This window comes from Nicotiana tabacum, chromosome 4 (genome assembly GCF_000715075.1).
Source record: "Nicotiana tabacum cultivar K326 chromosome 4, ASM71507v2, whole genome shotgun sequence".
Classification (NCBI taxonomy): domain Eukaryota; kingdom Viridiplantae; phylum Streptophyta; class Magnoliopsida; order Solanales; family Solanaceae; genus Nicotiana; species Nicotiana tabacum.
In genome coordinates this window covers 11,559,530-11,587,170 of record NC_134083.1, presented here as the reverse complement: position 1 = coordinate 11,587,170, position 27,641 = coordinate 11,559,530, and the positions used below count along the sequence as shown (strand labels likewise).

Genomic DNA, 27,641 nt, shown 5'->3' with positions numbered 1-27,641 from the left:
TCCCATGAGGTCTTATGAAGTGTTATGTCGTGGTGCTATTCTAGAGCACTTGCCTCCTTATTATGACCATCTTGAATATTTGCTCATCTCCTTCTTCAAGGAGTTTTATCTTTGGAACCGATTAGTCTATTATGCTTCATGCATGCCATAGACTCTATTCATTATGAACTTTATTTTATTTGGAGCATTGGCAGCTGAATATGACATTTAGCTTTGGGTCAGCAAATACGTCTGGCAATATTTTGCAAATGAATTATCACTTGAACTTCAAGTTCACATTTTCTCGTACGAGGATCTAGATGTACTCATAATAATTCATTACATGTATTACTTTTTCAGCTGCCCATTTTCTCCCCCTATTATTGGGATCACCAACACATATCCCTAGCCTTATTTGGGGATCCATCTTTGTGCATTATGGTGGAATAATTAATTCATATAGCACATTCATATTTCTAGATGAAAATTATTTGGTTCCTAACACTGAACCGATTGTGATAGGGAGAACTTATCATAACTTGGCTAGATGCGTACAAGTGTTGTTGTATATTAAATAATACATCACATACTAAATTTTATTTTGGCAGTTTTGTTCTCATAACCAATGGTTTAGATATAATTGGAGGCATACGATTTCTGCTAAATCAACTTGGATTTAAACCAGTATTATCAAGATAAATCATCATAATTTATATTCTGAAACTGTGCTCTAATAATTTGAGCAATCAATCTTGCAAAAGCCAAACTGCAAGTTGATAACAAATGCACGTGTGACCATAGAATAGATGCATCTATTAAAATCATATAATAGTAAACGGTCCACATGGAAGGTGACTGGGCCCATATATTTATCACCTTTTATTCATTCCAGAAATCAAGGGATTCAATCCCAACTTTAACTGGTATATCATGAGAATAAGCAGCACAAGAGAATTCTTGAAGAATCTTATATCTCTTCAATATATGCCAATGTAATTCTTAATTAATTTTTTCGCATCATAATTGAACCGAGATGGTCAACCGGTCATGCCAACTAATATTTATTTCAGTAAACCTCTAGTTTACTTGTGGCTTGTAATTACATCATCATGCTTATACCTGTGTAGTACAAATAGAAGAGAAGTCAGGTAACATTTCATATTTACTCGGTATGATTATAGTAATATAAAGATATTCAATCTTCTTTTTATTTATAGTCTCAATATGCCAACCACTTTGGCTAATATATTTGTAAATCAGAATGTTTCTTTTGAGACTTACTACAATATTAATGTCATGAACAATTTCATTCATCCGGGTAGTAACAAATTAGTTCTCTCATAACTCTTAACTGCTTTTGTACTACAAGATCTTTTGTCACACCATCTATATAATGAATGTCTCCTTCACAATGAGAATCATATCATAATAATTGTCATGTTCAAAATCATCATAAGCAAAATAATTTTTTATTATAATTTTTCTTTTAATAACTTTCATAAGGCTTGACAATTTATTTTTTGGCGTATCACATGTATGCGACCAATGATATATTCATGTAACTACACAGTAATATTCATTATCTTTCTTTGTCTCAAACCTCTCTTAAAGGTGAGTTGTAGTATTTATCCAACCATGCACAAGTATATTATTATGCATAATCTTTATCACATATATATTTTCACATTCATTTTCAGGAATGAGTATGCAATGTCAATGTTTATCACAAGTCACATTCTCTTCAAAGAATTTCTCCCTTTTTATAATTACTATAGTGATAACTATTATTATTTTGGTCTTTCGCTCGCTCACATTCATTGGTCAACCACTTGTCTTTATTTAGACTTATCATGCACTACTATCACATTCACTTCAAGAATGGAGTAAATCAAGTGGGACAAGCTTCATGCTTTTTCATGAAAGATACATTATTTTTCTTTAGTTATTATTATTATCAATATGGTGCATTAAGACTCAAACCCAATGCCTTACCCATATAAAGGCATGCTAGGCCATAAAGCGTTGGAACTTGATTCCAACATCTTTTCATCAACATAGTGCGTTGGGACTTGAACACATCGTCTTATCCACAATCTTTGGCATAATAGGCCAAAATTCACTAGGACTTGCACTCGAGCCTTTAAAATATTATTACTTCATAATTATAGGCATAAGTAAATTAACTTTCAAGAAGACTTATATAACTATTTCAATCTTGAAACAGTTCCTCTCCAACAAAAATGTTAGTTAGGATATATGCCATTTTTTAAAAAATGATACAATCACTTTTATATTTTAATAAATTAATTAGGGAAAAAGTGCAGATAACTTATAACCACTTATATTTCAAAGACTATAAGAACTTCCCAAAAAAATTCAATACGGAGGAATGAGCCTTATGTTTCCAGCAAAAATATTTAAGACTTAATGCATAACCGTGACTATTATAAATTATAACTATAATGAGTTTATATTGATTGTATATTCGAATGCCAAATTTGCAAGGTACCGTAAAATCGCCTACATATTTGATAATTTTGCTTTCAATGAAATACATCATGTGATGGTAAAAATATTATTACTAAATTACCTTAATAATTATCTAACATAGTATGTAAACGGTCAGAACATATATATACGTTGGAATATTAATTTTGTCCTATAAGAGATATAGCAAATAAAGACATACCTTTCCTGTTCTTTGTTTCACTGGATACAATTGAAAAAAATATTTTAACTAAATATTGCACATAAGGTTAATGCAAAGATTTAAAAGTATGAATGAGTTTAGATGGAAGTAAAACTTATCTTTGTATTATTTTTCAAGACCATTTTTCATTGTACTTGATCTCATTGTCTGCTTATAATCTACATAGTCTTGACGTAGAAGATCATGAAATGAGCAATTCGTGCTCATAACGTGTTATAAAATAAAAGCAATTTAGTAAAATATGAATAAGAAATGTTGTTATGAAATAAAAGCAATTTAGTAAAACATGAACAAGAAATGGAGATAGAGAGAAGGAAGAGATTTTCTTCTTCAATTGTGTGTATTTTCTTATCTATTACAAGGCCTTTATATAAGCATGAAAAGTGAAGAAAAATATGTCATTGAATATGTCATTACGCATAGAAATATGTCATTAAGTATTTGAGAAGATCATGGAGGAAGAGTAGACATCCACCATAATTTGATTTTTCTTATAACATATATCATTTAGTTTTGCAGTTTTACTTGACCAAATACTTTTAAAATATGGAAAATATTTTCATAGAAAATGTTTTCTTTTGTACCAAATGCCATAGCATACATATATGCGCCCCCAAATTATGTTTTATTGCTGATTTCGTAGCAGCTTATAAAGGGAAAACCGGTTAATTTAATACTGCCTATTGGAGTAGGAGTAGTATAATTTTTTATATCATCGACACTTTACATTCCTTGAATCATGACACAATAGGGGGGAACGAAGTGCATATGACATTTAGTGAAGGGGCAAAGTGTCCTAACGAAATATTAGGAGTCAAATTTTGAATCTCGAAAAATCTGTAGCTTACAGCTTCCTCTCGTAAAAGCGCGGCAAACTAAGAGAGGTTCCACATAACACAAAGGAAGGAGCGAGAACTGAAGCAATGGAAGACTCGGGTGCAATTCTGTGTCAGATCTCTTCGCTCAAGGATATGCTTGATCAGGTGCTTCCACGCAGTTTTATCTCATTCACTGTGTGTGTTTGTGTGTGTGTAAAACTGTAAATATATATATATGTTGTATATTTGTGTATTTATCTGTGTGTGTAATTGTATATTTGTGTATGTCTGTGTGTGTGATAGGTGAATCACATGGTTTAAATTAGCTTATATTGTTGGAATTTCATTCAGGTGAACGAAGAAATTGAGGCGAACATTCAGGCAACGAGAGAGATTGAATCACAAATAGTGAAGTCTGCGGAAGTCGAAAGCGCGTTGGCTGCTCGAGAATCGGAGCTGATGAGAACTGCATATGCACTGCAATTTGAAATCGATGGCTTGATGAGAGTTTATGGTATTTGTGTTAAGAGTATAGAGACTTTGCGTAGCATTTTAATCTGTTTCTTCTTTTTTTTGGTAATTCATTTTTTGTGTTCATCTGTCAATTACTTGCTTTCAGATTCTTTTTTTTTTTTTTTTTTAATTTATGCTAATATTACGATCCTCTGATTTACTGCCCTAAATATGAGCCTAAAACTAAATGTAGAACTTCCAATAGTATTAGTTGTTTTAGGGTTTAAACAATACATGAAACATATACATAAAACTTTTTCTAGGCTGTTTAAGTGGTTGTGAACTGATGATTGACTTTTATTTTCATTACTTTTCTATTTTCCTCTGAATTCTTGTCTTTGTTTTTAGCTGATTCAGAGACCTCTCTCAAACATTTGGACGAAAAGATTTGTTGTCTAAGAACGAGGAGCGATGACATACTTATGAGTATGAATAACAGAAGGTGCTTTTCTTAAACTATGTGACACTTTATGTGTGGAAATGCAAACGACAAGAGTTTATATATCTTTAATAAGGGGCAGCCTCTTTCTGTTGATAAATTCCATATCTCAAGATAACTGTTAGTGAATCTTTAGCATTGACTTTTGCAGGGATGCATTCATGGCGTCGTGCCTGGCTTTTCAAAATGAAGTTTCTGTAAAAGATAATGATGAAGTATGCACTTTGCTAGCAGAGAAAAAGCTGCTACAAAATGAAGTTCGTAGTTTAAACAAGAAAACCAAAGCATTGGAAAGTTCAACAACAGCTTTTGTGGAAGAGGTTCTTGAAGATCTTCAGCAAGCGAAGTCTGGTAACTTTCTCTTCCCGTTAGTTACGTTTCTATCTTCTATCTTGGTATCATTTCTGTTTTTTTTTGTTGTTGTTCTATTCTTGAATTTTGTGATATAATGTCAATAGCTCTTATAGCCTCTTCTTTCTTTTTCGTCTGGGCTTCTGTTTTACGTGTGAACAGCTTGAAATATCATTGCTCTATTTATCAACAACTCTGCAAGAACTTAAAATTGTGTATGCTTGGTAAAAGATACAACAAATGGTGTTTCATTTCAAACCCTTTGGTTGTTCTAAATTGGAATTTGATGTGAATCACAGCTTTAGACGTCGAAATAAGAAGTGGCAATATTGAGAATGAGAAACTGCTCAAAGATATTGACGAATTAAAGAGAACATTGTCTTCACTTATGTTGGCCAGAACGCAGGAAATGGTAATCTTCCTCTGCTTTTCTTTCAAGCTTTCCGTTTAGTGCCATCTCTGACTCTTTTGTAATTTTGTCCCACATCTTTAGCAGGTATCTGGAGCTGGTAATGTTTTAATCCGCTGACCAGTGATAGTTGTTCAAGTCACTTGTATGCTGAAGTTAGCCGTACTTGAATCTGTCAACAGATTACTTTCAATAATTCTAAAGCTTTCAGCTCCAAACTTTCATAGTAGTTAAATGTGAAATAATGCGTTTGACTCGTTGCTGCTAGATTTTCTAACACTTCTAGTTCTAGTTAAGAGTGTTCAAAGTAAAGCAGGTGAACATGTGAACGATCCAGTGAACAGCTTAGTTTGATTATCATTGTTGTGTTCTTTAGCACGTATATTTATAGATAATTGTAAATTTTTCTCAGGTGACCATATCAGTAACTACGTTTATCAGCATTCAGCAACACAAGGGTCGTGCACAGTTCTCCTTATTTGTACTGTTCCACCATAACTCCAACCATCCCCCGCCCCCTTATTCCCCACTCCCTCACCCCATATTCTCAAGATGGTGTCGAGTACGAGTACAAATTGGAAAGAGGAACACTTGACTCAAATTGAATCAGAAGTCATACTTTTGACAGCAGATGAGCTTTACATTCTCTAGCAGCTTAAGTGCCGATCTTTGTAAATACGGGCCTCCGCCCACGTTGGGAATTAAATATCTATCAGGATTGTGGCACTTTGCAACGGGCATTTTTTATTAGCCAGATAAATGAGACTAGTTCTATCTATACTTCAACAAATGAGTGGTAGCATAGATGAGAATATATATTATCTCTATGCAATTTAGGTATAAACTGGGTTTAAATACGACGACGACGACCCAGTAAAATCTCATAAGTGGGGTCTGAGGAGGGTTGTGTGTACGTAGACCTTACCCCTACCCCTATGGGGCAGTGGGGCAGAGAGACTGTTTCCGATAGACCCTCGGCTCAATTGATGGAAAAGACGAGAAGAGACAATATATCAGTATAGTCAATAGAAATCATAGAAATAATAACAGCAACATAAGAACCAAAAAATAAATGACATACAGTAACAATAACCAGTAAATAAGGCACGATGCTATGAAAAGCGGAAGGATAGGGTGAACACAATAATTGTCTAGGAATAGCCCTATCAAACTAGCTTCACCCCAGCTTTGAAGAAAATAATGCTCGACTACCTCCTAACCTACAACCCTAACGCTCGACCTACACACCTTCCTATCAAGGGTCATGTCCTCAGAAATCTGCAGTCATGTCATGTCATGCCTGATCACCTCTCGCTAATACTTCTTAAGCCGCCCTTTACCTTTTCTTGTACCCGCCAAAGCCAACCGTTCACACCTCCTCACCGGAGCATCAAGCCTTCTCCATCGTATGTGCTCGAACCATTTGAGTCTTGCCTCTCGCATCTTGTCATCCACAGGAGTCAAGCCCACCTTCTGCCGAATATCGTCATTCCTAATCTTATCCATCTTAATGTGCCCGCACATCTACCTCAACATCCTTATTTCTGCTACTTTTATCTTCTGGATATGAGAGTTCTTAACCGGCCAGTACTCTGCCCCATACAGTATGGCCGGTCTAACCACTGCTCTATAAAACTTACCTTTGAGTATCAGTGACACTTTCTTGTAACACAAGACTCCAGATGCTAGCCTCTATTTCATCAACCCCACCCATATACGGTGTGGTGTGTGACGTCCTCATCGATCTCTCTGTCCCCTGGATAACCGACCCAAGGTACCTGAAACTACCTCTCCTAGGGATGGCCTGTGATCCAAGCCTCACGTCCATGCCTACTTCACTCAACTCAGTGCTGAACTTGCACTCCAGATATTCTGTCTTAGTCCTGCTCAACTTGAAACCCTCAGACTCAAAGGCATGCCTCCAAACCTCCAACCTCTTGTTAACACCGCCTCACGTCTCATCAATCAGAACTATGTCATCGACGAATAATATACACCATGGCACCTCCCCTTGAATATGATGTGTCAGTGCATCCATCACCAAGACATATAAAAACGGGCTAAGCAGAATTCCTTGGTGTAACCCCATAACAACCGAAAAATGATCCGAGTCGCCTCCCACAGTCCTAACCTGAGTCTTAGCTCCACCATAAATATCCTTGATCGCTCTAATGAATGCTATCGGCACACTCTTTGCTTTCAGGCATCTCCAGAGAACCTTCATAGGGACCTTGTGATACGTTTTCTCCAGGTCAATAAACACAACGTGCAGATCCTTCTAATTCCTATTCCTGTACTGTTCCACCAGCTTCCTAATAAGGCGGATAACTTCCATAGTCGAACGATCCGGCATGAACCGAGCTTGTTTAAATAACCTTTTTAGAATGACGTCGACACGAGAAAAACACCTAAAGTATAATAGATGAGAGGCGCAATCAAGAAATAATCTGTTTCTGAATAAATAAATGACATATTGATTCATAAGATTGATGGAAGTTTGAATGAGATAATCTGATCTAACTCATAAGATACTTTGATGTAACTATTTTCTTTATCCTTTTTTTCTTGGTGGAAAGAGTAGTATATTGTATTAAGTATTATCATACCCAATTTATTATATGATAGATAATAAATTTATAATACCCAATTTATTTGCCTCCAAAACATTTAGGGATCATTTGGTTGCCGGTTAGAGTTATCCAGGTATTAGTTATACAAGTATTAATTATGCAGGAATAAGTAATGCAGGGATTAGTTATGCAGGTATTAGTTATACATGGATTAGTTATGCAATTTTTTTTTTTTTAAATATTTGGTTTGTTGTATTAGAAATTGATATACATTATATAAATTTTAAAGTAAAATATTTATTTACTGATTTTGTCTCTAATCGATTGAGAAGAGGAAAAGCCTAGTAGTGAGGCATCAGTATCTCAATGTTTGTTCTCCAAAGGGTTTGATACAAATAAATCTATAGAAGGAAGCCTTTATGTGTAAAATGATAGGGGTGAATTTGTCATTTCAATATTTCATCCATGTATTACTAATACATGTATTAGTTATTCCACCTTCTACCCCACATAAAATAATACACAGATTGACTCATAACTTATACATGTATTATTTATGTAGAATTGGAAAATGACAACCAAACATGGTATTAGTTATGCTGAATTTTGTACAAAATAACTAATGGCTACCAAACATTGCATAAGTTATGTTGCCCCCAATACATGGATAACTTTACTCCTAACCGCTACCAAACGACCACTTAAGACAGACATAGAAGGGAACTACAAAATGTAATATATGAACAATAGTCTTCTGCATCTTACTACCATATATGACTAATTGATCTGCCAGTTCGTTTTGCTTCCAATAGTCATGTTCAATCAGTGGATCTCCGAGCTATTTCACTAAGGACATGCAATCATGAATAACATTAGAGTAATGTAAAATGATTACCTCTTTCAGTCATCTCCAATGACTCAAATGAGGTAATAGTGCTAATAATTATGCCATTTTAACTATAGTGAGTTATGCCATTTCAATTAGTAGTAGTTAAAATGGTTGTGAAGTGTCCTTTCGTTGGAGGATGCCACTTTAATTCTAAAGTAATCCAAGTTTGAAGTGTCTTAAGTCCGTCAGGATCGGAAATTCAAGGTCTCTTGGGGTACCACAAATAATGGACTTATTAGTTCTTTTTCTATCTATGAAGTAATTTGGCAACGCATACAGGTTCGTGTCGTCATTTGTGACCCATAGGATCTGGAATCGTGACCAAGGTAGTGATAGTATTCATGAGTCGCTAGTTCAACTATCCCTTGAAGACATGATCGAGACTTTAGTTGCCGCCCCCTACTTGCTCATTCGCAATTACATTGAATGGTTGTGATTTCTAGTTAATCAAATGTTCCAAAGAAAAAAAAAAGGATACGTTCTTGCCAAACAGGCTGTAAGCTTCCTATGTTGTTTGAGCCAAACAATGGGCTGATAACCAAATCTAGATGTCCTCTTTTCTTCAACAACAATAATAACTCACTATAATAGCACTAGTGAGTCTGAGGAGTGTAGTATATAGTGTGTACGCAAATATTACTTGCCTGCGTTAGAGAAGTTGTTTCACAGTCGGCTTCCCAATTTTCTTGAAACAAAACAAAAAGAAAAACCCTAGAAAATAACACTCCTATTTATTGCGGAAAGGGGGTAAATAATTAAAAAAATAATAAAAAGGTAAACCTTCGGTCCATCGAACCGTTCATCAACCTCGGCTAACAAACCCTCTCGTCTTCCGCCCACAGACAGATTAGCAGTTCCATTGCCAGAGGTAGGAGAAAATTTTGCTTTTGTGTTTCAGAAATATTCCACTTCTAAGTTCTAACTATTCCGAATCTTTTCTTTAATGGGAGTAAAGTTCCAGGTATCCTAAATTATACGACGTCTTTGGTCTGATTACGACAAATACTTTACCGTCGTCGCTGCTACCGATACAGGTTCGTAAGTTATAAGAAACAGTTAGTATATTTTCCCCTACCGCAACTACATTGCACTTATTTTGGCTAACTTGAGAGGGGTAAGTGTTCTTCACCTAGAATTTATTTTATTCCATGATTTATCTTTATTTTTATCATTTAATTTGTGTTTTGAGTTGAGGAAAATGGAGGTTTTTGAAGAAAATTTTCAAAATGAAAAATCATGATTTGAGGGACGAATTGGTATCGGAATTTGATAATTTATTATGGTTGAATATTTGTATGATTTTGAACTTACCACAATTACAATACTTATCTCTACACAGATCTAGTCGTTGCAATTAAACAAATTTGTTAAACACTTTGTAGTGTCACGTTAGTGTTATAACAGTAAAGTGTAATGGTGCAGACCGCTTTGGCATTTGCAGTTTGTAAATTTGAAAGTGCTTGTCTAAATTTCATTTTGATACTAATTAGTATTTGATGTTTGCCACAGATGATTGTGATTGCTGTGGAGAAATGATCTTGGTGGAGAATTATGTTATTAATTCTGAAGACAACGAGGTCTCAGAGACACTTAAAATGGGCAATTTAACTGGTGGAAAGACTGAAACCAATCTTCCAAATCAATCAGAAGTTGTTATATGTCAAGACTTAAATGGAAGATTGAACGGTGTTGGGTCCACATCTGTTTGTGATTATACCTGTCGTAATGATGGACACTCTGCGGAAGTGTCACAACATTGTACGAGAGATTCAGATGGCATCTCCGATTTGAACCCTGAGCGAGCTGCTATAACTGTGAGGCAGCTGCTATAGTTCATTTTGTATTTTTCAGTGATTTTGAAGGCGTGTGTTTAATGATTCCTTATTGTAATTTTGTTACCACTGCAGAAAAGTGTGAAGCGTGAAAATGACATGACCTTGGAGGATATGTACAATGCTCGGTACAATTTTGACGAGGATGACGATGACAGTGACTGGGAACCATCAGAAAAGCAAATAGAAGTTCCGAGGTGGTTCTGTGTCAATTGTACAATGGTCAATGTAGAGGATGTTTCCAATTGTGAAGTAAGTTGTGTATCTTTTTGGCTATTCTTCTTGCTCTTGTTCAGCATGTCCAGTCTCCTTCTACTGGAGACATTCTATAGGCTGTGGTTTATTTCTTGAATACTGCCTATGCAGGTATGCGGAGAACACAGAGAATCTGGAATCCTTACACGTGGATTTTTTGCTTCTCCATATCTGCCTGTAGAGGATGTCAACCAAGATGAGTTGCCTGTAACTGAAAATTCTGAAGGTTGGTAGTAATTCTTATTAAAATAATACATTTTATTTGGGCTTTTGATTGATTAAAAAACTGACTTTCTTGTGCAATGAACTGTATCATGATTAGTTGAAGTTATCCCATCATACAAAATATGCCCGTAGGAAAGGAATTTTGCAACTTTCCTAGAATAGTCTTAGACAAGGAATCTAGTTGTGGATGACAGTCAACCGATCATGTTAGCTGTGAAATTTATTTACTGGTGGAAGGAATAATGTTTTGGATGTTGAGGTCCACTATGTATCTGCTATTTATGGGTGAGCCTTCGCCTTTTGTGTCCTCTCCTGCCAATGCGGTAACCATGTTTCTTGGTTCCATTTGCTTTACCATGTATTCAGATAGACCCCATCACAGCAAGAAAAGGTCAAATATTTTTAAATTAGAATGGAAGTCCAAAATGTAAGAGTGAGCTTATATGTTTATAACCTCATATTCAGGAGTCATTGTTCAAAATGCTTCTAGAACCAATGTAATTCATTAAAAAGAATAAAGTTGTTGGTTCACCCAAGTATAATTAAATTTTAGTATTTTCCATTTTTTTGATGACTCAAAGCAGATTTGTATCTACCATATGAAAAAGTATATAGTTATGTGGAAGCAAAAGCTGAGCTCAGGGGTGAACTTAGAATATGTGAAGGTAAGGGGTAAAATATTTAGCTCAGCTGGAGCTCTTTAGAAAATGGAAGTTCTCAATCAAATATTTGGGCTTCAGGTGGTTGAGAGACCTGAAGACGTGATTGAGATGGCGTTTGTTTTTGAGGTTTGATAATTTTGTGGATGAACTGTCGTAGGTTATTTAATTGATTGCAAAGTGAAGTCCCTTGGATTTTGAGCAGACGTACCACTTCTAATAGCCTCTAACTTGTAAAACTCATTATTTTCCTTTTCCACTGGTGCATGTATCTATTACTAGTTTTATGTTTGTCTGTGTATTGCACGATATTGTTTATGCTCTCTCTTTTCATTTGTTTTAGCATAGCTAGTATATTGATTCTGCTTCACCGCTGTAGATCCGTGCAAGCAGAGTTCTTTATCATCCTCCACTGCTGTAGGGTTCGATGAAAGGATGTTGCTTCACACTGAAGTATGTTACTTCTCAATTTTTTATCTTCTGGGTTAATCTTTTATTTAATATTTTCTTATGACTTTTCTAGTAATCTAGTCCCATAAATGAGAAAGAGAAAAGAAGAATTCAATTATTGTTTTTTGCATTTTGTTTAGGATATTAGTTAGTGAATATCAGTTTCCTGTTTTGATAAAGGTATTATTTCTGGGTTCTCTTTTGATTGAAAAGGTTGTAATGAAGTCTCATCCACATCCTGAAAGGCCAGACCGCCTCCGAGCCATTGCAGCTAGCCTCGCTACAGCAGGTTTTCTCCTATTCTTGTTATCCGCATGCCGTAGGGAACATTACAGTGTTATAGCCTAGTATTGTAATATGGGCATCCACACTTTCCCCTATTTTATGTGAAGTTGTAGAATATTTAAGTGGTTTAATGCTGTTTAAAATCTATGACATCAGTTCTCTGAAAATGATTGTCTTGTTACTTGTGGTTTCTTGAAATGTTAAGGTATATTTCCGGGGAAGTGCTATCCCATTGCTGCAAGAGAAATTACAAGGGAAGAACTCCAGATGGTGAGATGCTTTCAAGTGCTTGTTGTTTAGTGGGCGAAGGGTTCTGCTATGTGTTGTATTCAGCATTATTTGATATTATCTGTACTAGTGTGCATTCTGAGACCCATAAGTGTTGCAGTCAGTGAAGATGCTAGACTTTGCTTGTACTTTTCTCAAGTTTTTTACATTCTGCAATGTTGAGGTGAATAGCTTAACTAGTTTCAATCTAAAAAGTTGGCTAAGCGTCCTATCTACCTTTAAGTGAAGGGGGAAGCAAAAACAAAACATCCCTTGTAAAGATGGTTTTATTGCTACTTATAGGTTTTGCTTTCTCTAAAATCACAGTCATGGTAAATTATGGTTTATTTGATCTTTAGGGACTGCTAAAAACCAAGTTTTCTACAAATAAAATATGGAAAATGGAAGGCTTCTTATTCAGCGACGACACCCAACAATTTTTAGTATTATGATTTATGTATCGAGAGACGAAGTTCTTTACTTCTAGAAATGAATTAGATTTTTCATATTCTAATTTTATATTTGGATCTTTTAGGTCCACTCCACGGAGAATATCGAAGCCGTTGATATTACCAGGCGTATGCTTGCCAGGTTTGAGAATATTGATCATTTACTTTTCATTTTTGTTGGTGGTTGTTTTATTGTTTTAAGGTAGGTGACTGGTGGTAGAATAGAGAGGTCCAAGGTAAAGTAGAAGCCAAGAAAGCGGCGTATATAAAGCTAGTGGAGAACGCCGACGAGGAGGAGAGGAGGATGCTTAGGGAATGTTATAAGACGGCTAAGAAAGAGGCTAAGTTAGCGGTCACGGCGGCTAAGACTGCAACATCTGAACGTTGGTATGCGGAACTTGGGGGCAGAGGCGGTGACAAGAGACTGTTCAGGTTAGCCAAGGTTCGAGAGAGGAAGTCTCGGGACCTGGACCAAGTGAGGTGCATCAAAGACAAGGATGACAAGGTATTGATGAAGAGAAGTGCATTAGACGCAGGTGGCAGTCATACTTCCACAAACTCTTGAACGAGGATGGGGACATGGACATTGTGCTTGGTGAGTTGGAGAACTCAGAGAACCAGCGTGATTTTAGGTTTTGTAGGCGTATTAAGGTTGAGGAGGTAATGCGAAAGATGAGTAGAGGCAGGGCGACTGGGCCAAACGAGATCCCGGTAGAATTATGGAAGGCCGTGGGACGGGTAGGCTTGGAGTGGCTTACTGGACTGTTTAATGTCATTTTTAGGACTAAGAAGATGCCTCAAGAATGGAGGTGGAGTTTGATGGTCCCGTTGTACCGGGAGGTTGAGGAGGTAATGCGAAAGATGAGTGGAGGCAGGGCGACCGGGCCAGACGAGATCCCGGTAGAATTATGGAAGGCTATGGGACGGGTAGGCTTGGAGTGGCTTACTGGACTGTTTAATGTCATTTTTAGGACTAAGAAGATGCCTCAAGAATGGAGGTGGAGTTTGAGGGTCCCGTTGTACAAGAATAAGGGTGATATCCAAAATTGTAACAACTACAAGGGTATCAAGTTACCGAGTCAGACAATGAAAGTGTGGGAGAGGGTAGTGGAGAGGAGGCTGGGGAGGAGTGTGTCTATTTTGAAGAATCAGTTCGGTTTCATGCCGGGGCGTTCGACCACTGAAGCCATTCATCTTGTGAGAAGGTTGATGGAGCAGTATCGGTAAAGGAAGACGGACCTGCATATGGTGTTCATCGATTTAGAAAAAAACTTACGATAAAGTCCTAATGGAGGTTCTATGGAGATGTCCGGAGGTTAGTGGTGTTCCGGTAGCATACATTAGGGTGATTAAGGATATGTACGATGGAGTGAAGACCCGGGTGAGGATTGTGGGAGGAGACTCAGACTTATTTTCCCTGGCGATGGACCTGCTAACGCGCCACATTCAGGGGGAGGTGCCATGGTGTATGTTATTTGCAGATGGCATAGTGTTAATCGATGAGACGTGCTGCGTGGTTAACGATCGGCTGGAGCTGTGGAGGCAGACCCTGGAGTCTAATGGTTTCAAATTGAGCAAGACAAAAACTGAATACTTGGAGTGCAAGTTCAGTGTGGGGACGCAGGAAACAGAAGCGGAGGTGACGCTTGATACGTAAGTCATCCCTAAGAGAGATAGTTTCAAATATCTTGGGTCTGTTATTCAGGGGAACAGGGAGATTGACGAAGATGTTACGCATCATGTTGGAGCGGGTGGATGAAATGAAGGCTTGCGTCTGGTGTTTTGTGTGATAGGAATGTGTCACTTAGACTTTAAAGGCAAGTTCTACAAAGTGGTAGTTAGGCCGACTATGTTATATGGAGCCGAGTGTGGCCAGTCAAGAAATCTCATGTCCAGAAGATGACAGTAGCAGAGATGAGGATGTTGAGATGGATGTGTGGGCATATCAGGAAATACCGGATTAAGAATGAAGTTATTAGGGACAAGGTGAGTGTGTTCCCCGTGGAAGACAAGTTGCGAGAGTTGAGGCTACACAAATGAGGAGAGACACCGATGCCCTGGTGAGGAGATGTGAGAGGCTGACCATGGCGGGTCAGAGGAGAGGCAGAGAGAGGCCTAGGAAGTATTGGGGAGAGGTGATTAGGCAGGATATGACACTACTTCAGCTTACCGAGGACATGACCCTCAATAGGGAGGTCTGGAGTTCGAGGATTAGGGTTGTGGGTTGACAGGTAGTCGAGAGTCTCTTCTAGTCGTACTAGTAGTATTAGTCCTAGTCCTGTATTCTCATATTCCGAGTTCCTTGTTAGACGATGTGGCATTATTGCCCGTAGTTTTCGCACTACTCTTATTGCTTCGTATTCCTAGTTTCTTTGCTATTACATGTTGTGCTATTTGTTTCTGTTATCTTATTTCCTTTTCATTGTCACTGTTTGTTTATTGTGTCCTTTTCACTGTTCTTGAGCCGAGGGTCTATCGGAAACAACCTCTTTTCCTTCATAAGGTAGGGGTAAGGTTTGCGTACACATTATCCTCCCCAGACCCCACGAGTGGGATTGCACTGGTTTTGTTGTTGTTTTTTTGTTTTGTTTTAAGGTAATCGTTGTACTGGGACTATTCTCATGATATAGAAAATCTTATAATTAGTATTTATCTTGATCAAGAGCTTTTCAAAATGGCAGTTATTTTACACCTGATACATATGCAAATGAACATTCAGCGTGTGCTGCCAGGCTTGCAGCAGGTTTATGTGCTGACCTTGCTTCAGCAATTTTCTCCGGGCGTGTCAAAAATGGTTTTGCTCTGGTAATAATTTGCATTTGATTTGGCGTTCTCCATATAAGAAGAAAATCCACCCTCATATATTCTTTATAAAAAATGAGTCAGGTTCGTCCTCCCGGCCACCATGCTGGTGTGAAACAGGCCATGGGCTTCTGTCTCCACAACAATGCAGCAATTGCTGCATCAGCAGCTGAGGCCGCTGGTGCAAAGAAGGTGTTAATAGTTGATTGGGTAATTACTAATGCTATATCTTTATCCTTGATTGCATTTGCTTTCAGTTAACATGGGATATTTTACTCGTGTAATACACAAGAAATGCAAAAGTTGTTAACCTATTCGGTAATTTATTTTCTCATTTCTGCAGGATGTTCATCATGGGAATGGTACACAAGAAATATTTGAGAGAAGAAAATCTGTAAGCTATGAATTGCTAAACTGAGTTTGTGTTATGATCAATCTTTTGCTAAACACTGAAATGGGCCTTCATGTTGCCACTCGAGATACCCTTCTTTTCTATCCCTTTGATAATACTGTCTTTGTCCCAGTTTCTGTACACATATCTTGATTAGCAGAATATGTTAAGAAATTAGTATGACTTTACATTTTTATTGAATGCAGTTATTGAAATATTGGAAATCTTGTAAAGTTAATTGATAAGCAAAACATCTACACCGCGAATTATAAACAGAATATTAATTTACTGGGATAATTTTATTTCCAAAAATTTTTAGACATCTTAAAATGAGAATGTTTATCACATGATTTGGGACACGGGGAGTGCATTATAAATCATTTCCCTACAGTGCAAATCTGTTATTTGGTAGGGAGAAATTCTTTATGACTGAATGTTGTGGTACTCTTACTGAGCAGGTTTTGTATATATCATTGCACAGACATGAGGGTGGAAGATTCTACCCTGGTACAGGAGCTGCCGATGAGGTACTCGTTTCTCATCAAAATAACCCTTAAATTTGAGTTAATTCATTTTAAGCTCTTTCTAGAAAAGGCGTCCATAGATCATGATTTTCATGTGTGTTTTGTTTTGAAATCACATTCATTAGAGATGCATTTGGATGTCACAGTTTATATTCCTATTTTGCAGGTTGGTTCCATGGGCGCAGAAGGATACTGTGTGAATATTCCTTGGAGCCGTGGGGGAGTGGGTGACAAGGATTACATTTTTGCATTTGAGCAAGTTGTGCTTCCTATAGGTATTTTTTATTTATCTATGAAGAAATTATGTAAAATCAAACCTTACTAAAAAGAAACTATGAAATAAACTAGTAGAAAAAGAAAGTGAGGATACTTGGAAAAGGTGATTTAGTGAAGTGCCAGGCTGAGGCTAGATAATATCCCTTGTTGACATAAGCCAAAGTCAAGCATCCATGATTGCCAAGTAAATGTGGGCATGTTATGCTCCTTTCTTGATAGTTTATGACTGGGATTCCAAAAGCTAGTTCTTACTTGCACAGAGAGGACTCCATCAAAGACAAATGAACTTGTGCATGATGTCTTTAGTTTACCTTTTCTTAAAATAAAAAATTGGAGCTTATTGATAAATGGTAAATGGAACCCCTTCCACATTTTTTTTACACTTGGATACTGATTAACATGTACCTTGGGGAGCACGTACCTACGTACTTCATGTTTCGAGGAGTCATCATGAATTTTTACTAGGTTTATTTTGAGTGTCAACATGCAACCTTCCTCCTTTATTTAGGTTTGTGACCGGCCATATGAGCAAGCTCACACAGGTAGGAGGATGGATAAACTAGATGTTGTGACGAAAGTCACATGAAAAATGGCACCACTATGTATTTTTTCAGCTAATATGGAGAGAGAAGTTGAGGAACTTTTGAAGATTCGAAAAACTAATTCATGTCATTCAAAAACTCGCTTTTATTCCGTTGTTACTTTGTGTAGAGAGGAAATACCATGTTGTGTTGATGGTTGGATTTTTGGTGGCTTATTTTGAACACCATCTTCATGTACATTTATCAAATTCTTGACCCTTCTGCATGTTGATCAAATTAGTTTGTTATATTTTTCATCAGCGTTATATGCATTATGCATATTTTAGTGGTTGATTATTTGTAGCTCACTTGGTTTCTTGTTCTTATGAACATAGTAGTCTTAATCTATGCGCATTGCGCGTATACCCAATTTCAATGAGTAATTTTTAAAAAAAAAAATCACATAAATATTATTTAAAAGTTATTTTTGGATGTTATAAAATAAAAGCCCAAGCTCTTAAAATTGATATATGTTTTAAACAAATGTTGATCTTATATAGCTAACTCATTGAAAGAGGAAGCTCTGTCTCATAGAAGTCGCTCATTCATCGTTCAATGTATTCACCTTAATTTTGTTCCAATTTATAATTTTATTATCTAATTTTCACAAGTTATCATATTTCCTTTTTAGTTTCAGCAAGACACATAATCCTTGAAGATTTAAGAGTTTGTTTTAAAAATATTTTTATCAAGTTTATTCGAGAAGACAAAAGTAGGCTCAACTATACTTTTATTACGATTCTTCAGCAATTTTTCAAATAACACTAATTAAAGAATTGACTCATATGTCTTCTCAATTTATTTCCCTCAAAGGTTTCATTGTTACCCTTTTAGTGAGGTTTTAGTTACTAAATAAAAGGGCAGCCCGGTGCATGTTTTAGTTACTAAATAAAAAAGGAAAAGTTTGAATTCATTTTGTCTTTTATTGTTTCATTCCCGTTTCTTCAAGTGTGTATTTTAATCAAGTTAACTCTTAATACTGAACTATAACTAATTTTGCTCTATTTTTATTTGTTTCATCATCAGCGGTCTTTTAAGCAACAAATTTATGGTCCCCACGATTTGAGTTAACTTGAAAAATAATTTTACTTTTAAGAATTTAAAATACTTAATTATTTGTTCTCAATATTAAAATAAATAATTTTTTTGATTATTCGAATTCTTAATATTAGCTCATATCAAATATTAAATATTTAATTGTTCTATATTATTCGCAATAAAGAATTCTATTTCCAAATGGTAAAGGAATTGCATTTTTGCACTTTGTGTTTGCTGAAGTGTTAGTGTTATTGTTATTGACTTTCTTCAACCATTTTTCTTTCTCTATCTTTCACTTTTATATTATTAAAAATATTTTTTAGTTGTTTGTTCTAAGTGTTGAGTGTAATTTTTTAACACATAGCTTTGTATATGTATATATATTTTATTACTATAAATTAAAATTATACCCCAAGGATAAAAGAACACATGAAATTTAATTTTGTAAACTGTTACTATTTATTGACATGGGTAACTATGGAGTCTGAATCAAATAAATACACAGTAGATCGTAAGGGCAGCCCGGTGCACGTTTTAGTTACTAAATAAAAAAGGAAAATAATTAGACGACTCATTTTGAATTCATTTTGTCTTTTATTGTTTCATTCTCATTTCTTCAAGTGTGTATTTTAATCAAGTTAACTCTTAATACTGAACTATAACTAATTTTGCTCTATTTTTATTTGTTTCATCATCAGCGGTCTTTTATGCAACAAATTTATGGTCCCCACGATTTGAGTTAACTTGAAAAATAATTTTACTTTTAAGAATTTAAAATACTTATTTATTTGTTCTCAATATTAAAATAAATATTTTTTTTGCTTATTCGAATTCTTAATGTTAGCTCATATCAAATATTAAATATTTAATTGTTCTATATTATTCTCAATAAAGAATTCGATTTCCAAATGGTAAAGGAATTGCATTTTTGCACTTTGTGTTTGCTGAAGTGTTAGTGTTATTGACTTTCTTCAATCATTTTTCTTTCTCTATCTTTCTCTTTTATATTATTAAAAATATTTTTTAGTTGTTTGTTCTAAGTGTTGAGTGTAATTTTTTAACACATAGCTTTGTATATGTATATATATTTTATTACTATAAATTAAAATTATACCCCAAGGATAAAAGAACACATGAAATTTAATTTTGTAAACTGTTACTATTTATTGACCTGGGTAACTATGGTGCCTGAATCGAATAAATATACCGTAGATCGTTCTTATATAAGTTTAATATAACTATTTCTCCTATATATTTTTCTTATTTATGGAATCGTTTGTATCATCCTATATTTTAAAATGAGTAAATTAATATTGATGTTCTTATAAGATTAAAATAACTATTTCTCCTATTTTTCTAATTTATGGAATCGTTCGTATCATCCTATATTTTAGTCGAAGTAAATTAAAGATGATAAGGATGTTCTTATATAAGATTAATATAACTATTTCTCCTATATATTTTTCTTATTTATGGAATCGTTTGTATCATCCTATATTTTAAAATGAGTAAATTAATATTGATGTTCTTATAAGATTAAAATAACTATTTCTCCTATTTTTCTAATTTATGGAATCGTTCGTATCATCCTATATTTTAGTCGAAGTAAATTAAAGATGATAAGGGTAGTTTATTAAGAAGAATTACTCAAATAGCTGCGCATCCAACCACTTAAACTAAAAATAGCCGGTGGAGGTATAATATATGCATAATTTATGTATTATATGTGTATAATTGTATATTATCAATGTATAATCTATGTATATGGCTAGAAAAAGTAAACAATGAATATGACCGGCTATTTGTGTAAAGATCCCTATTAAAGGTAAAATCTTCATGATTATAAAGTCCTAAATATTAGGAGTTTTTGTCTAGTTCAAATAAGGAAAGGTTTATAGTCAAAATTTTTGTTAACTTCAAAGTCCTAAATATTAGGAAAATAATTACTAAATTATAATTTTGCCTGATATAAAACAAGTTTTTAAAGTGTTAAAAAAATGAACATACATTTCGCTAAGGGGCTTCGTGCTTTTAATAAAATATAGATATTGACATAGATTTATTTCTCTTTAGAAAATAGGAAAAACAAGAAAGAAAGCGAACTCATTAACTTCTCTATTTCCACCTTGTTGCAGCTTTGGACTTCAATCCAGACTTTACTATCATTTCAGCAGGATTTGATGCTGCTAGGGGTGATCCCCTTGGTTGCTGTGATGTAAGAATTTTTCTAAGTATCGACTAGTTTAATGTTGTACTCATTTCTCCTCTTGTATGTTGCATGTGCTACGTTGTGTTACCTTTGGGATCATCTTTGCAGGTAACTCCTGCTGGTTATGCATCAATGACTCAAAGGTTGAGTGCATTGTCAGGTGGAAAATTGCTTGTTATTCTTGAGGGCGGGTTTGTGTCTTTTCACTGCTCCTTTATCTTGTTGTTTAGTCCAAGAGAACTGGAGATTTATATGTTTGCTTGTTTTGAATGGCAATGTTTTGCAGCTACAATCTTCGTTCAATTTCATCATCAGCTACATCAGTGATTAAGGTAAAATTTACTCTAATTTAGGCAGAGGTAGTGAATGGTGGAGAGGGAAGAACTGACAAACAGCGCATGTAAAAGAACTTACTGTTGGAACAAAAGAAAGAACTTACATTGTCTCCCATTAAACTTACAGTTTGAAAGAGGAAAAGAACTTGCAGTGTCAGGAGGGTGTGTTTTTATCAGTGTGGACAAATACATAGAGGATGTCAAGACTCGAGGGGAAAAAACCAAGACATTATTCTTTCCCCTCTAGTCTTACTTCACTTCTATCATGACTATCACTACTAATTCAGTGTGATGAATCTTTCAACTGCTTCCGGTTGTACGTGCATAGTGCAAAAAGTTCAGGCTTCTTGGTCAGGACCAGGTGGCTTGATATTGTATTAGTCATCTTTTTGAGTAATGGCATGCTTTGACCTATTATTTTTTAAACACATTGCTTCGTACATCAAGCATATTTTGAAATCCTGGTTGAGTAATGTAGAATGAATTGTTGAGTGATGGCATGCTTTGACCTATTGTTTTTTTTAAACACGTTGCTTTGTGCATCAAGCATATTTTGAAATCCTGGCTGCGCAATGTAGAATGAATTGTACATTCTTATGTGTTTTTCTACAAGGGGACTATGCATCCAGCATCTTTTTCAGTTCACTTCACGAGCAGATAAACATAAACCAGAGAAATTATTAATGCGACTAGAACAATCAACTCTTTGGATAATTTTAAGGTTTCATGACTAGGATTTACATCTTTTACTGAAGCGAGCTTTTCTGGCAGTATGTTTGGAGAAGTCTAGATTACAAATTGTGGATATATCACACAGTTTGTTCCTTTTTTGGTAATGCTACTTTTAACTAGATTATTCTAGATCCTGAACATGCGTTGATGCTGCATTCTTAATAGTGATGGGGTGGTGACTTGGAAACTGCAGAACATTTTGTTTTGAAGATTTATCCTTCAAACTGCTGGTGTGTGCAGAAGTTGATTTCTTTTCTGATGTTGTCCTTTCTTATGTAGGTTTTGCTTGGTGAAAGTCCTGTGATTGACCTAGACAATACTGTACCTTCCAAATCTGGATTGCAAAGTGTTATGGATGTTTTAAAGATTCAGATGAACTATTGGCCTACATTGGAGACAAACTTCATCAAATTGCAGTCAAAATGGGGACACTATGTTTTTCAGGACACAAGTAAGTTACTTGAATTTACTCTGGGCTCCATATCTGAGGTCCGTGTTTTCTTTTTTGTCTCTAGTTTGGATGATAAGCTTTTGTTTTCTCTTTTAGTCTATAGAGTTTCTCCAGTTAGTCCTGTGATTTTTGTGTCAACTGTCACTGCTTTATAAATGTGCAACAATTCAAAAATTTCAGTTAAAATTCGAGAAATATACAACAATTCTGTGACCTACCTGAAATGCAATATTCTATAGCAGAATGAAGCTGGCCTCTCATATACTGATTGGTGCAGCTTCTATTTTCTTCACTAAAATATGGTAAAAATTCATCAAATGTGAAGCTGAATGATCACCTAATATCAAAAATAGTTTCAACTCTGAGGATGGTAAAGGATCAAAATAAACCCCAATTGAAATCCTTTGGCACTTGTTGGTAGTATATAAATGTGGAGGCCTTATGCATATCAGCTGATAATTCCCAATACTTTTTCTGTATAAAGTGCATTGGTCGTTGAGTGTTGAATTGATCATTTCTTTGAATGATAAGTTTCAGGACAGTTAGCTTTCTGTATAGTCTTTTAGACACTAAATTCTGCAATGGTGTTGATGAGGATTGGGCTTCTAGTGTGTTTAACTATATCCTTGTTGGCCCTGATGCAGGAAAACAGGTTAAGCGAAGACGCAGGACTGGTCTACCAATATGGTGGCGATGGGGACGAAAGAGGTGGTTGTATCAGATACTGTCCAAGCAGCTGCGAGCAAAATCCTGTTGTAACTATTCTTGTGGATGTTGACTCCCTTTGTAATCTACATACATTAGGTCTTAGACCATGCTGCTGTTTTGTACTTGAGTGAAACTAGCGTCGCCTAATATTCTTTTTTTGGTCATTATGCTTAGACTTCCATCGCCCCCTGGACAGACTTGGAATAGTAGTTTCAATTTGTAGTGGTCTAATTCTAGTACTGCCTAATTTTCTAATTTACCAGCATGTGTATGAACGACTATGGTTTCAAAGAACTTGCAGTAATCAACAAACGAGCTGAAAAATGGTTACTTCCCTTATTTGTTTACTGTGCCCATTCATATAATTGGCAGGTTGTTTCATAATATTTTTAGTGAAATAGCTTGCCGTCAAGAATTACATTGGCATTTGCCCTTTGGGAATTGCTATGCAGAAAAGCAGAAGTCCAATTGTATGATGCATGAGAGCGCTGTTGGTTATAAATATCTAAAGTACGGAGGGAAAGAGGAACTCTCGTAGCCTCGTAGGTTAAACATCGCTGTTCCTCAACGGTTAATAGGTTTAAGTTATAAGGGTTTGCGCATTATTTATGGAACTTCAATTGGGATTAAAATATGTTGCACTTTAATTTTATATTTTAATTTACACTTGATTTTTTTTATAACTGTTGATACTGCCTTTTTTTCTTTTCTTTTTAAAAGTGTTAAGACTGCTTTGTTTGAGCAACACAGTCTTCCCACTTGTGGGATGGGATTATATTGGGTTTTATTTGTTGGAAATTATTTTATAAAAGATGTAGGGAAAGAAAAAAAAAGATTCTAGATTTTCAAGAGAAAGTTCCAAAGTTCCTCTCTTCTTTTTCTCCACATAACCTTCATTTGTTGTTTTCCGCGGACCCCCACCATCCTGTACCACTGAAGCTATTGCTTTTTATTTTTCTTGCGTTCCCTGTTCTTATTGGTGGATTTGGGTACTGTACACTTCCTCTACTTTTGGCTGCCAATGTACTCGAATTGCAAATTAGATGCCAAAAAGAACCCCTTGTACGTTGTGCAAAAGAATTGTTGATTAACCCCTCAAAAACATATAGAAACTAAACTCTAGTATTTACAAATTTCTCAATTGCATAAAAAAGAACAATTGGAACAACTAAAAGATACTTAAAACAAGGCAGGAGCCTTTCAAAAATTCAGTTTCACCAGCAGCTAAAAAAACATTTATGTTATGACTCTATAGTCTATAGAATTAGAAAAAAAAAAATCGAGTAATATGCACAATTTACTGGTGCATAGGTGGCGGGTGCGGCGGCGGTATGGGATATGCAACTGGAAGAACATAAGGAGGATGGTGTCCATGAGGAAGCATAACTGGAGTTCCGACGGCGGACGCCATGTGACTGGGCGGAGCAGCGACGGGATGTCCCATCGGAGCACCGTACATGCTGAAACCATGCATATTGGGCTGGTTTCTATGCTTGATATTGGGCCCAAGTGCAGCTGGATTTGATGGATTTGGATTGGGCTGTTGGCCCGTAATAGGAGCCTGATGAATTGATACATCTCCACCGTTAATACTTGTAATATCATGAATACTTGACCTTCTTCTATCTCTATTCATTGAATTTAAACGAATAAAGTACTTTTGGGCATGACTAGCCACTTGTGTTGGTGTTCTTGATATCACAAAATTCCTTGAGATACTTCTCCAATCTCCTTTCCCAAATTTGTCTAAACCTAGCAAAAATAACCTGTAAACCAAACAAAAGAGATAAAATCAGACATAGCATTACAAATTGTCTGAATTAGTACGTACAACAATAATAATAAATATAACGTCGCCTGAATGAATTATTTCTGACCAAGTTACTCTATTTAAACTATCTCATATCAAATATTATGCACATACAATAATTTTATTAGAAGTTGTATAACTAAAATTTTTCTAAAAGACTAAATTGCTCCAGGATCTTTAGTAAAAATTTCTAAGTTAGTGCAATTGAATTTCCTTTTTACTGCCGTACCTATAGTGAAATTTCCTATATCTAAATTAGTGCAACAATAATAACTAAGTACCAATGCCAAACAAGTTATGACTCTCACCAATTGAACTACAATCTAGGGAAATACGGCATATTTAGCAAAAAAAATGATTCTTTTCCATTTAATCCTCAACTCAAAGTCTAAATTAGTGCAATTGAGAAAAAAAAATTCAGTTCCGTACCTATGTTCTTCTTCAGTCCAAGGAATACCCTTTCGTCTTTCTTGTTCAGCCTTAGAATTTCCTTTACCAGAATGGCCAATCGGGTCATGTGTTGGACCCGAAAATCCATTTACATAACCACAATTGGAGCGTCGGTCCACTGACCCAGAATAACCTAAATTGGTTTCCTTATTTGAAGAGGAAGAAGATTCTTCTCCTATGTAATTGGGAAGTGGAACGTGACCAGCATCAATGGCTGCAACATCATCAACAAGGAGCTGATAATGTCGTTTGATTTCGTCAATGGTTTTTGTGGGGACCACTGCAGCAAATTTCTCCCATTGTTGTTCAGAATCCTCAACCCAGTGCATTGCAATTGCATTTTCAAAAGCTTTTTCTTCTTCTTTGCTCCACACTTCTGAAGGTAAATCTGAAACTGACATATTTCTTTTTTATTTGCTGCGTTTTTATTTTTCAGTTTAATACAACTTTTTTCCAATTAGGGAGAAGGAAAATAGTTGGTGCACAGGAATAGAAAGGTAGTAGAGAGAAAATATGAGAGTGCAGGATAAGAATGGGAGGTATCAATTGTATTAATGGAGAAGGAGGACCACTTGGGAAATTGAAGGGGATGGGCTGATTTGTCACGTTCGTAACTAAGTCATGCAACAAAATTACAAAAAAAGAAATAAAATAATATTCGAGAATAACTTTGGTTGTGTATTTTTATTCCGGTTTGGAGTCAATATATAGGTATAAACTTTAGCTTACAATAAGGAAAATGAAAATTAAGAAGGAAATAAACACGGAATCAATTAAGGATTCTAAGTAATGTAAATATTACTATATGTACAAAAGGGGAAACTAATATAAAGTTGTATATACAAGATCTTATATAAAGGAAAGCAAAATTTGAAGAAGGAAATAAAGAGTAAAAGATGCTATGCAGGAAATCAATTACGGGTACTAATAAGTAAACGAAATATCCTATGTACAAAAAAGGAAAATAGATAAGACAAAATTAATTAAAATTTAGTATACAAAGGAAAATAATTCAAGATCTAATTTTCACATATATATTAAGCTCATGTCGACCAAAAGCAAGAAGAATAATTAAAAGAGAAAGCTATGATTAAGAGGGTGGAATTAAAAGATAGAAACATGCAGTAAAAATTGGCATCCATTTGAAAAGTGGCAACTTACTGCCTCTTCCTTTTTGTGACTTGACTCAATCTGATATAGCTATTTTAACACTTAGCAATGATTGAGAGGGTGAATGGCGTTAAATGCAATGAGAGGCTCCTATAAAAGTCTTGTCTGACACTACCAGTTGACAATCATGTATATATGACTAGTATTTGCGGTAAAATATTTACTTGCAACAATTTTTATATTAAATTTATAAATACATAATAACACATATTTGAACAAAAGCTTTATAATTAAATTATGATTAATTAATTTATATTTTTATATTATTAAATTACTTAATTATGGTTGTTTGATATTTGTTTGGTATAAATATCCGATGCAAGTAAATTTTTACTTATTTCTCCGTAGCTAATTTCTTGAAATATAAGGGTTTTCTTTTTCATGATTTCTTTAGTTAAGACTCTAGCTAATGTACCCTTTTTTTTGGTCCGACATGTTTATTCTTAGCTTTGTAATGGTGGCTAAAAATGGGAAGAAGTGCGATAGGGGTCGCTGGAAGCCTGGAACCAGGGGTGGCAACGGGCGGGTCGAGTAGGTAATGCAAAAACGGATAAGTTATCTGATCCGGCTCATATTTAATATAGATAGAAAATGGGTTAACTGACGGATAATATGAATATCTATATTATTCATGGTTTCTTGAATATAATCATTTTTGGGAGAAGTTCTAGTCTCCCAAATTTGAGAAAACCCAATTTGAGTATTTACAAATGTAAAAGTTAAACCCATTAGTTATTCATTGCTTATCCATTTTCTAAGTGGATAATATGGTTCTTGTACATATTTGATCTATTTTAAAAAAATTATTATTTAATTTATTTTTTACTGGATAATAAAAATATCTCGCATCTATGTAGGGTCGGGGATGGAAGTTATGAAGATCTTCTATATTTTGTACCAAACATGAAGGTCTGATAAAATCATAATCACAACCCAACTGGCTTTTGGTCCAATAGGTTCAATTTTTTCTTTCCCAAATACTTATTGATTACTATTTATAATTATTACTTTGATACTTAAAAACAATTTGATGTAATGCTTTGTTTTTGTCCTAATTGATTCTG

The 27,641-nt window shown here is 35.2% G+C and overlaps 3 protein-coding genes across 4 annotated transcripts; 2 read left to right on the top strand and 1 right to left on the bottom strand.

Annotated features, from left to right (window-relative positions):
• The first annotated feature begins 3,465 nt into the window (after positions 1–3,465).
• Positions 3,466–5,102, top strand: LOC107824534 (uncharacterized). Its single transcript, XM_075250675.1, has 5 exons — positions 3,466–3,672; positions 3,859–4,021; positions 4,369–4,462; positions 4,611–4,810; positions 4,918–5,102. Exons 1-5 carry the CDS (start codon positions 3,613–3,615, stop codon positions 5,100–5,102), a joined length of 702 nt encoding a protein of 233 aa, XP_075106776.1. The 5' UTR covers positions 3,466–3,612.
• Positions 5,103–9,267: 4,165 nt separating this feature from the next.
• Positions 9,268–23,486, top strand: LOC107824523 (histone deacetylase 15). 2 transcript variants are annotated; one of them, XM_016651306.2, is made up of 19 exons: positions 9,268–9,546; positions 9,634–9,712; positions 10,188–10,492; positions 10,586–10,762; positions 10,877–10,991; positions 12,029–12,102; positions 12,313–12,388; positions 12,590–12,654; positions 13,187–13,242; positions 15,782–15,905; positions 15,987–16,112; positions 16,246–16,296; positions 16,752–16,820; positions 16,984–17,092; positions 20,848–20,927; positions 21,030–21,112; positions 21,208–21,253; positions 22,268–22,439; positions 23,084–23,486. In XM_016651306.2, exons 3-19 carry the CDS (start codon positions 10,211–10,213, stop codon positions 23,215–23,217), a joined length of 1,839 nt encoding a protein of 612 aa, XP_016506792.1. In that variant the 5' UTR covers positions 9,268–9,546; positions 9,634–9,712; positions 10,188–10,210; the 3' UTR covers positions 23,218–23,486. The 2 variants fall into 2 exon arrangements, with proteins under 2 accessions (XP_016506792.1, XP_016506795.1); XM_016651309.2 differs by having other exon boundaries at positions 9,328–9,546; positions 9,640–9,712.
• Positions 23,487–24,210: 724 nt separating this feature from the next.
• Positions 24,211–26,206, bottom strand: LOC107824524 (transcription factor MYBS1). Its single transcript, XM_016651310.2, has 2 exons — positions 25,387–26,206; positions 24,211–24,913 (listed from the first exon to the last, which is right to left on the bottom strand). The coding sequence occupies exons 1-2, from the start codon at positions 25,806–25,808 to the stop codon at positions 24,445–24,447; spliced, it is 891 nt and encodes a 296-aa protein (XP_016506796.1). The 5' UTR covers positions 25,809–26,206; the 3' UTR covers positions 24,211–24,444.
• Positions 26,207–27,641: the final 1,435 nt, after the last annotated feature.

Bases quoted from the DNA above. Each gene is read 5' to 3' on its own strand.
- LOC107824534 (XM_075250675.1), top strand. From the start codon at position 3,613: ATGGAAGACTCGGGTGCAATTCTGTGTCAGATCTCTTCGCTCAAGGAT. The intron at 4,022-4,368 runs GTATTTGTGTTA...CTTTGTTTTTAG, and splicing joins TGGCTTGATGAGAGTTTATG to CTGATTCAGAGACCTCTCTC. The intron at 4,811-4,917 runs GTAACTTTCTCT...TAATGTCAATAG, and splicing joins TCTTCAGCAAGCGAAGTCTG to CTCTTATAGCCTCTTCTTTC.
- LOC107824523 (XM_016651306.2), top strand. From the start codon at position 10,211: ATGATCTTGGTGGAGAATTATGTTATTAATTCTGAAGACAACGAGGTC. The intron at 12,655-13,186 runs GTGAGATGCTTT...TGGATCTTTTAG, and splicing joins CAAGGGAAGAACTCCAGATG to GTCCACTCCACGGAGAATAT. The intron at 16,821-16,983 runs GTACTCGTTTCT...CCTATTTTGCAG, and splicing joins GTACAGGAGCTGCCGATGAG to GTTGGTTCCATGGGCGCAGA.
- LOC107824524 (XM_016651310.2), bottom strand. From the start codon at position 25,808: ATGTCAGTTTCAGATTTACCTTCAGAAGTGTGGAGCAAAGAAGAAGAA. The intron at 24,914-25,386 runs GTACGGAACTGA...TTTGGTTTACAG, and splicing joins TGGACTGAAGAAGAACATAG to GTTATTTTTGCTAGGTTTAG.